This window comes from Girardinichthys multiradiatus, chromosome 3, assembly GCF_021462225.1.
Source record: "Girardinichthys multiradiatus isolate DD_20200921_A chromosome 3, DD_fGirMul_XY1, whole genome shotgun sequence".
In the NCBI taxonomy this organism is placed as follows: domain Eukaryota; kingdom Metazoa; phylum Chordata; class Actinopteri; order Cyprinodontiformes; family Goodeidae; genus Girardinichthys; species Girardinichthys multiradiatus.
Window position 1 is genome coordinate 47,605,981 of NC_061796.1, and position 10,410 is coordinate 47,616,390.

The 10,410-nt window shown below is 41.9% G+C and overlaps 1 protein-coding gene and 1 long non-coding RNA gene across 3 annotated transcripts in view; one reads left to right on the forward strand and one right to left on the reverse strand.

Moving 5' to 3' along the window:
* LOC124865934 (semaphorin-4B-like) overlaps window positions 1–10,410 on the forward strand; it is a 19,882-nt gene continuing 9,472 nt past the window's right edge. The window contains exons 1-6 of the mRNA XM_047361463.1: window positions 1–132; window positions 5,573–5,730; window positions 5,808–5,870; window positions 9,171–9,269; window positions 9,366–9,456; window positions 10,252–10,371. Coding sequence (XP_047217419.1) covers window positions 45–132; window positions 5,573–5,730; window positions 5,808–5,870; window positions 9,171–9,269; window positions 9,366–9,456; window positions 10,252–10,371 — 619 coding nt within the window. The 5' untranslated portion in view covers window positions 1–44. The remainder of the gene's footprint in view (window positions 133–5,572; window positions 5,731–5,807; window positions 5,871–9,170; window positions 9,270–9,365; window positions 9,457–10,251; window positions 10,372–10,410) is intronic.
* The window catches only part of LOC124865935, a 24,040-nt gene continuing 23,145 nt past the window's right edge, over window positions 9,516–10,410 (reverse strand). For both annotated transcript variants that reach the window (XR_007037688.1, XR_007037689.1), the window contains 2 exons: window positions 10,322–10,410; window positions 9,516–10,061 (listed from right to left, as the gene is read on the reverse strand). The exon at window positions 10,322–10,410 is cut by the window's right edge and continues 17 nt beyond it. This is a non-coding gene — a long non-coding RNA (uncharacterized LOC124865935). The remainder of the gene's footprint in view (window positions 10,062–10,321) is intronic.

The window sequence follows — 10,410 nt, forward strand, 5'->3', positions numbered from 1 at the left end:
TCAGAGAAATAACGGATCCTTTATTTTCCGTGTTCCTCTCCAGCATGGGCTCCTCAGTCGCCTTCCTCTTCCTCAGCCTCCTCCTGGGCTCTGCAGACTCACTGCCTCCTCCTCAGATCTCCTTCCTCCTCAGTAAGTCCTCAGCAGTGTTTCTGAGTAGTTATTGATCCATTTTGATCATCAATCTGCTGTGAGGTTGTTACTTTCAGACAGGGAGATGATTCTTCCTGTTGCTGCTATTTACTGGGTCATTTAGAAGGTTTTAGATGTTCAGCCAGGATTTTCATTATGACCTCAGAGAAGATTCCCCAGCATGTTCCTACGGTTTCTCGTGATTACATCTGAAAGCTTTAACTTGCAGAGCGTTATGGTCCACTGCTTGGGCCAAAGTTCTGAAAAACGTCTTGAGATCCGTCTATAATCAAAAATATGAAACTTTGTTTTCTCTGAGTCACAACATGATTGTGGTCCAGAAGGAATGATTCTGGTGTTCCACCCAGTTTCATGGTCCAGTTCTGCCGTCATCACACTTGGGAATGAAACAAAAATGTTGGAACATTTTAGATGGATGATCTCAGTCTTTTTTGGAAAAAAAGTAAAATTTTTAATAAATGTCCTTAATGTATCTAACTCACTGCAACACATCTTATTTCTCTAGTACCAAATCAGGACAAACTGGTCCGTTTAGTTAGAATTGAACTCAATCCAAAATCAGTTTGTGTAATCAAATTTATTCCAGTACAATGCAGTCAGAAAGTCTGATTCATATCAAACAGTTCTGGGAGGTTCAGTTGATGCTGGTTTGCTGTCTAAGGAAGCCCGGTCCATTGAAGGTTTACGAACCACTTCTTTTTAACAGAAAGAAACCTCCAACAGAACCAGAACCAGGCTGAGTATGAGAAGAACTCCGAGCCAGGGGTCCTTTCAATGATGAAGGAGAGAACAAAGAACCCTCTCTAGAATGGTTTCCTGTGTTAAATCATAAAAAACTGGAAGAAGAGCAAAAACATGGCAGATCTGGAGTGTTTGAAACGTTGGGGTTTGATCCGTTCTGTGCTGTCGAGAACAAAAAGTCTGGGAAACCATCTCTGACCACATGGGTCCAATTTGTGGAGGAAAACCGGATGAACTGACAGACTCTGAGTCGGAAAGATATGAAGAGTTCAATAAAAGCTTCACAAACTGTCACGATGTGGTGTAGAAGTGGACCCCAGAATGCAGACGGCAGCAAGCAGCGGCGCCGAGTAAAGGCTTCATTTGCCAGACTCACAGGAAGCAGCAGAGACAGGCATGAACCTGCCTGGTAAACCGGCGCGGACATGGACAGGTTTACAAGAACCGTGTTAAACAGAATGAGCATGAATGTTTCCGCAACGAGTAAAACAGAATAGAGGAGTACATATAGAGCATGGTGCAGGTTGACCTAATCGAGCTGATTGCTTTGGCATACTATAGCAAGGAGTAAACACAGAACATGGCTGGAACTAAATACAAGGACATAATCAAACCATAGAAACAAACATGAACCAGAAAGCACTATGAACAGAATACAAAAATCACAAGAAACCAAACCTAGGAAAACAATGAACAGAAATCAGGAAAATCTCATAAAAATAAACACAACTCAGACTAAAAAGAAAAATAAAACAATTAAATGTGGCTTACTGAACATAAGATCTCTCTCTTCAAAGACTTTGCTAGTTAGTGACCTGATTTATGACAATCAGATTGATTTATTTTGCCTCACAGAAACCTGGCTGCAGTAAGAGGATTATGTTACTATAAATGAGTCAACTCCTACTAATTATTTAAATTTTCACATTCCTCGAAATACTGGGCGAGGAGGAGGAGTAGCAACCATCTTTCAGTCCGATTTATTGATTAGTCCCAGACCAATCAATAGCTACAACTCTTTTGAATATTTAATCCTTAGTTTTCCTCATCCAAATTGCAAAGCACTAAAACCACTTCTGTTTGTTGTTTTGTACCGTCCACCAGGTCCTTACTCTCAATTTTTAGATCAGTTTTCAGACCTTTTATCTGATTTAGTGTTAAATACAGATAAAGTTATTATAGTGGGGGATTTTAACATTCATGTAGACGCTGAAAGTGATAGCCTAAATATAGCGTTTAATGCTATCTTAGACTCAATTGGCTTACTACTGTTGTATAAAAAGATACTTCACCAAGCTAGAACAGCTTATTTCTCATCATTAATAGAAGAGAACAAGAATAATCCTAGGTTTCTCTTTAGTACAGTTGCTAAACTTACACAGAGTCATATCTCTGTTGAGCCATCCATTCCCTTAACTCTTAGCAGTCATGACTTTATGGGATTCTTCTTAAATAAAATTGATTCTATTAAAAATAAAATCTTTGACATACTCCTGAAGATGATTACTTCATCCTCAGCAATTGAGACAACATTGGAAATAACTGTAGAACCTGATCTGTGTTTGGACTGTTCTGATCCTGTGGAGCTTCCTGAGTTATCAGAAATATTAGCTTCATCTAAACCTTCAACTTGTATGTTAGACCCAAACCAAACCAAATTATTTAAGGAAGTGTTCCCTCTGATTACCAGCCCCATTTTAGATATGATTAATCTATCTTTAGTAAATGGATCAGAACCACAGGCTTTTAAGTTAGCTGTAATTAAACCTTTACTTAAGAAACCTTCGCTTGATCGAGATGACTTGAAAAATTACAGACCTATATCCAATCTTCCATTCTTATCTAAAATTCTTGAGAAAATAGTTGCTAATCAAATGTGTGAACATTTATACAGCAATGACCTGTTTGAAGAGTTTCAGTCAGGTTTCAGAGCTCATCATAGCACTGAAACAGCTCTGCTGAAAGTCACTAATGATATTCTTATGGCCTCAGATAATGGACTTGTGTCTGTTCTGGTTCTGTTAGATCTCAGTGCTGCATTTGATCCAGTCGACCATAAAATTCTCTTAGAAAGGCTGGAATATGCTGTAGGGATCAGGGGAACAGCGCTAGGCTGGTTTAAATCTGAGTTATCCTGAACTATCTGTGTAGTTATGCTGCTATAGGCTTAGGCTGCTGGAGGACATAACGGCCACTTTCACCCTCTTTGCTACATTCTCATACTACTCTCCAATTTTGCATTATTTGCTGTTATTTCAGCTTTTAACTTTGTTCTCTCTTTTCTCTTCCTAGAAGCTACACCTGGCCTGACTCTGTGTCTACCTGTGACACCTTTCTGGAGAGAAGCATCATCCAAGCTTCTGCTGGCAACAACTTAATGCTCACCTTCTACAGATGATCCACATGGCCCTGTCTTTCAGTGTTTAACCCTTTCTCTCTCCTAGACATGGCTACTGACTGAGCTTCTACTGTAACTAACTCTATGTTCTCTCTTTCAGACTCTAACCTTGAAAACTGGCTCAGAGTTTATCTGTTCTTTCTTTCTAGATGAAACGACTAAAGGAGCTACATCCATTAACATTTACTTTTCCTTCCCATAGAAAGTACTCCTGGATCAGTGCTTCTTTGTTCTCTTTGTGTCTCTGCTCTGTTCTCTCTAACCTCCAGTCGGTCGTGGCAGATGGCCGCTCACACTGAGCCTGGTTCTGGTTCTGCTGGAGGTTTCTTCCTGTTAAAAGGGAGTTTTTCCTCTCCACTGTCGCTACATGCATGCTCAGTATGAGGGATTGCTGCAAAGTCAACACCAGTGACTGTCCACTGTCTCTACATGCTCATCCAGGAGGAGTGAATGCTGCAAGTCACTGACTGGATGCAATCTGCTGGGTTTCCTTAGATAGAAAAACTTTTTATCCAATTTGAATAAATAACTGAATCTGACTGAACTGTTTGATAGTTAGGATTAACTGGAATGTATGAACCTGACTTTGTGAAGAACCTTGAGACAACATGTGTTGTGAATTGGTGCTATAGAAATAAAACTGAATTGAATTGAATTAAATTTAAGAACCCAAAACCAAAAACCCCCAACCATGACACAAACAAAACATTTAGCCTCTTGACTCTCAGAGTGAACAAATCGCTGATTTACATGTGTTTTTGTACTCTGAATGCACTCTTCTTCTGCAGGAGCCAAAAGCTCCATCACTGGAGATGAAGCGTTGATCCTGGTCCATCCTGCCATCACTCAGGAACACCGAGATACTGGAACTCTGGACCAAACTGGACCATGTCCCATCTGATGTTTAATAGCAGATGCTCTTGTATCAAAGATCACAAACAGGACAACTTAGACATGTTTCCATGGCTACTGAAGCTCAGGTGAAGCAGTCTGAGTGGGTGCAATGAAGTTAAACTGTGACCTGTCTGCTGTGTTTGGAGCCCTTAAATGTATCTTCACCACAGTGAATGTGATTGGTGCTCACTCAGAGACAGATGGTCTCTCAGATCACATTTGCTCTTCAGATGAAAGTTATTTTAAGACTCTTAGATAAAGCTGAGCATCTCTGCAGCTGTAAACCACATCCTCTCCCAACCGAACCTGCTCGGCTTCTTGGCCTCAGAAACAGGAAGCTGCTCGGCTCGGAGCCGGTCAGCTGACAGGTGAGGCAGAGCATTGTTGGTATTTATTCTCACCTGCCCTGGTCCGAAAGCCTCATCATGAACATTAAGTCTGAATCAATGTCAACTAAGTGGATCTTCTTCTGAAAGACAAAGGTCATGTTCATTGTGGGTTTTCAGGTCCAACCAACCCTCACGACCTTCTGTACTGGGTTCAAATTAACCTCCAGGTTATAAACTGGCTGCGGTTTAAAGACCCTTTACATTAACGGGAGGGGTTCTGCTGGTTATTCTTGGCTTTTGGGTCAGAACATAAATAGAAGTTTCCACTAAAGCCATGCCGAGACAAATTAATCAGACATCTGAGATCAAGCAGAGTGAAAGTGTCTCATCTATGTTTGAAGGCCTTTATATTTAGACCTTATCTGACTTCCTTTGGTTCTGTTGTTCTCGCTAAGTTTCCACCAATCGTTCTTTACTCTGACGTCACTTCGTGAAATAGTTGTTTGCTTTATTTTGCTTCAGGTTTCAGATTCCTGCAGGCTTCATCTCCCACCTTCACTGAGTTGTGATGGACTTGTTCATTCATTCTCCTGAAGCCTTCTCCTGTCCTCTCCTTCCATGTTGGACTGTTGGATTTAAGCTGGACCTCCTAAACTTGTCCTGAAGCCACTTGTTTTCTGAAAAAAAAAAACTGAACCAAGTTTATTTGCAGAGTAACTGTTGAGCTTTAGGCCCGCATTATGATGCTGCCACCACCATGCACTACTATGGAGGTAAGATGCTGGATGAGAAGCACTGTTGGACTTTAGTTTTTCACTCTGATGGTTTCCTTCCAGCTCCTCTGCTTTCCTGATGGATAAGAAGCTGTGGAGTTTTCTTTATTTTAGGACATTTAAACATCTATCAGATGGTCTGTTTGGTGTCCTGATACAGCTTCTGCCTTTAGAAGAACTTCTAGACTTAAGTCCTGTCTGAGATGCTCTGGAAGAAACGTTAGATCATCAGTGCTTTAATCAGACCAGTCAGTGAGAAGACTTTGTTTTGTGTTTCTTCTCAGACTCATCAGACAGACCTCTGATTCACTTCCAGCCAGATGTTAGCAACACAACCACGCTGTTGCTTAGCAACGACAGCTCCACCCTTTATGTTGGAGCTCGAGATGCCATCCTCTCATTGGACGTCAGCCAGAGTGATGTGATCAGTCTGAAGAAGAAGGTGAGCTTCTGAATCATCCAGGTGAGGGTGTCTGATTCCTGCTGCCGTTAAACTCAGGTGTTTGTTCTTGTGTTCAGGTGATGTGGAGTCCGTCTGAGCAGGACAGAGCCAACTGTGCAAGCAAAGGGAAGAATCCAGCGGTAACTATTCAATTCAATTCAATTCAATTCAATTCAATTCAATGATACTTTATTGATCCCCGAGGGGAAATTAGAAGTCCAGTAGAACCCATCCAAACAGACATCATGACACAAGACAAGGGGGGACGGGTCACCGAGAATTTGCTGCCCACTCACAGGTGCTGCCCTTGCTAGATGAGAAAAGAGGTCACATTAGGAAAGTAGAGGAAATAAATCATATTTCACACTTTATCCTTAGCAGGATACAGTTTGAGATTGTAAAAAACCTCAGAACAAAGAAGCAACAAGTTGACAAAACAACATCATGCCGGGAACGATGAAGGTGGTGTGAGGAGGTGCAAATGTTTATCTTGAGCATGTGCGTGTGTGTAAGTGATGGTGTGCAAGTAAGTCCATGAAACACTGTCACAGAGGCCATTATCCTTGATGGTACGTTGGAAGGTTCATCAACCGGCCACAAAGTTCTGAGCAGGTCCACAGATGTCCTCAGGGAAGGGAGGGGGCAGAGGGAGCAGAGCGTCATGGTTACATAACTTCCAGGAGAAGTTGAAGATAACCAGCCATCAAGGCCGTGCAGGGGAGCCAGATTCAGAAAAACAACAATTATTTAGGTTAGGCTGACTCTTAATTTTCCGTCAGCCTTGAGAGTCTCGCTGGTTCTTCTCAAAAACTAATCCAAACAGCCAAATTCCTGGTCTTTCTGCCAGATCCGAGCGAACAACTTTCTCCAAGATGTATCCCATTTCACCCCTGAGTCCAGGAAACGCAACCTGCCTGCGATCCTAAGGATCACATCCAGTCTGCGATTCAGCTCACGTAACATCTCAGTCTGAGTGTTGATCGATCTGAAGATCCCATCATACATGCCAGACAGCCTCACAATTGCCAGAACAGCTGCTGACATTCTCCGAATTTGTCGATATGCCAGGTAACCGCTGACTCCAAAAAGCAGAAATCCTGATATCAAACATCCAATTATATACACATCTTCCACATCCTCGACTGACATTATCGACAGACATACAATCCTCCACTTCTGCCAGGAGTCCATCGTGTATCCAGAGAAAAACGTCCCGTCTGGCCAAGAGGACTCTCCTCCACCCTGTCTTCTCGTCGAGAAAATTTGATCAATTGCATTGAGAGACCAGCTGACAAAATCTATAACTAAGAATTTGGAAGATATGCAAGAAGAGGCTCCAAAAAAAGACAAGACACAGAGCTGAAGCAGGGCAGATATGGGAGGGGGTGGGAGACAGAGAAAAAGCGTCCTCCTCCACCGAGAGCAGAAAAAAGACGGATCCATCTTTAGTCTGATAAACTGGGCTTCCATCCAAAATCCACTCTGGATTTAACAGGGAAGCCATTGATGGATGTGAAAACCAGACAAACAGCAAATTCAATTCAGTTTTATTTATATAGCGCCAATTCACAACACATGTCGTCTCAAGGTTCTTCACAACAGTCAGGTTCATACATTCCAGTTAATCGTAACCATTGAACAGTTCAGTCAGATTCAGTTATTTATTCAAATTGGATAAAAAGTTTTTCTATCTAAGGAAGGAGCATCAAACAGGATCTCTTCTGCTGGTTCACCACCAAACTCCCGTTGCAACATCCTCATAATAAAATGATTAATTTACAAAACCAACAACTGAGAAATGCATGAACAGGGTTTGGGTTTTCCAGGATGTGTGCGTGAACGAGTTGGTTTTATATAAGAACGGAAAAAATGAATCCTCAGAGTTTTACTAGAAGCTAGAAGTTATCTTATCAGCATCAAGGCCAAAGCAAAATGTATTAACTTATTTTATCAGATTTGTTCTGTTTATTTGCTTTTAAATTGACATAATGAGACAGCTTTGGGTCACTGGGAATTGTCTTTCATTTAGAAAGTTGCGGGTTCAACTCCAGCTCTGCACCCCCCACCACAGTTCAGTGTGCCCTGGTGCAAGTCTCTTAACCCTGTCCTGCCTGCCAGTCGGTGGGTTGGTGTATGACTGTGTGAACTAGTAAGTGAATGAGTGGGACTCGTAGTGTGAAAGCAACTTTAATTGGTCAGCGCGACTAGCAAAGTGCTAAAGACAAGTTCGGTCCTTGTAAAGAAATGTTTATAGGTTATGTGTCTTTTAATATAACTATTTTTCCTTTTTGTTGTGAAAACATTGGATTTCCTTGTGTTTAAATGTTTTTCAACTTTCAACTTTAAAACATAATTTAACTGAGTAGAGGTATAGCCGAGTATCATCTGCATAGTTACTGAGGTCCATTAAAGTGAAAAGCAGTGAGCCAAACACAGAATCTTGTGGAACTCCCTTACTAAATCCAGGGTCCAGCATTTAAGTGAAGTGTACTGTATATTTTTAATGGCAGATAAAAATTATAACAATAACCTTCTCCTAGACCTTCATAGACACAGCTTAAACCTTTCAGTACCTGGCGACTGGAAATCACAAAAGTTCGGCACCGGCTTCAGTAAGATGACCTCATGCCCCCACATTTTGGTGGTGGACCGCTTTGTGGCATGGTGTGGAAACAATCATCTCATCTTGAACATAAATAAAACAAAGGAGAAGATTGTAGATTTTAAGAGAAACAGGAATAAGTCAAAAACTATTTCTATCATGGGAGAAGAAGTGGAGGTGGTGGAGGAGTATAAATACCTCGGTGTTCACCTGGACAACAGACTAGAGTGGAGATGCAACTGTGAAGCCATCTACAAGAAGGGACAGAGCAGACTGTACTTCTTGAGGAAGCTTAGGTCCTTTGGTGTTTGCAGCAAGATGCTGCATATCTTCTATAAATCTGTTGTGGAAAGTGTGATCTCTTCTGCCATCATCTGCTGGGGAAGCAGCATCAGAACCAGGGACTTAAAAAAGCTCAACAAGCTGATAAAAAAGGCTGGTTCTGTTCTGGAGACTCCTCTGGAACCTCTGGAGATCATTGTGGAAAGATGGATTCTTCATAAAATGAACAACATTATGGAGAACCCTGAGCATCCTCTCCATGAGACTGTCCTACAACAACAGAGTGTCTTCAGTCAGAGGCTTCTTCAGATCTGCTGTAAGACAGAGCTCTACAGGAGATCCTTCCTGCCCACAGCCATCAGCATCTACAACGACTCTTTGAAGAAACCTTCATAATATGAGCTACAACAACATTTAATTTCCCTTTGAGATTAATAAAGTATTTTTAATTTGAATTGAATTTCAACAGGAACCTCCTCCAGGAACCTGCTTCACATCTGTGAAGAAGACCATCTGGGAGAAACATCTGCTGTGACTGTGTTCTTTCTGCCTGCAGGTCGACTGTCCAAACTTCGTCCATGTTGTTCAAGCACTAAACTCCACCCATCTGTATGCCTGCGGCAGCTACGCCTACAGCCCCCACCAAGTTGTCATTGTGAGTCTTCATCCTCTTCTGAAATGCACTGATAGAAACAAACAGTTCTTTGAAGTCAGAGAGGATCACTTCACAGCTTCTGGTTGCTTCCTTTAGGACATTGAACGCCTGTCTGTGGTCCATCAGGATGGAGCTAAAGGTCGCTGTCCATACAACCCCTTTGAACGCAGCTCTGTAGTCATCATTGGTCAGTTTAATCAGTTTTACATTCATATTAAACATCTGCAGACAGAGCAGGTAACAAAGTTATGTTTTATGGATACATTTAATGATCTCTAAATATGGTGTCAAAGCCAGATATTATCAGCTGAACATGTTGAAAGCATGGATTGGTTTAAGAAGCTCTACTGTTGGACTCATGGAAGCTCTCAGCTTTTCTTCTCCACAGATCCCAAACAGTCAGAAGAACAGTAATGTTGCTTCAGTCTCCTGAAGATTCAGTTTTATGCTGTCCATCCTTGCACTGCTTGCAGGACTTTAGTCTGCACATGACGATTTGTTGAACAGAAGTGGCTTCTTTGCTGCCCTTCTTGCCTCACACCCACCTGCTGCCAATCTGAGCAAGCTCTGCACTGGTGGTGTCATGATCCTCCTTATGAGAGGACAATCCTGGAGCTGGCTGGGCCCTCTTGGATATCTTACAGCTTCTTTTTTGGGCTAAACCTCTCTCCGCCAGGTTCATGATGATCTTCTCAGGAGCAGCTTCCTGCCTGGAAGGTTGTGTTGATGCCATATGGAAGGCTGCAGCTTTTCTTTGGAGGGAACCGCTGCTAACGTAATACAGCGAGAGGCCTGCATAGTGTAAAACATGAACGTTGATTAGTTTTAAAAACAACAAAAAACCCAACTCTACCTTTCAAAGCGTAGCTTCTTTTAACAGCTTGAACTGGTTTTACTGGTGAGTAACTGGCAGCAGTCTGTTTTTAGGGTTCAGAGTTTCTAAACTCAGAAAAATCTGTCTTGTTTTTCTCTTCATATGTAGATGAGGAGCTCTTCTCAGCCACAACCACTGACTTTAAGGGACACGAACCACAAATTTCTCGATTCCTCACCAAAGATGGACGTCCAGACGTCAGCCTGGACTCCATCAAGTTACTTGATGGTGAGTGGATGAAATCCTTGAAGTATCCAAGTAAATGAC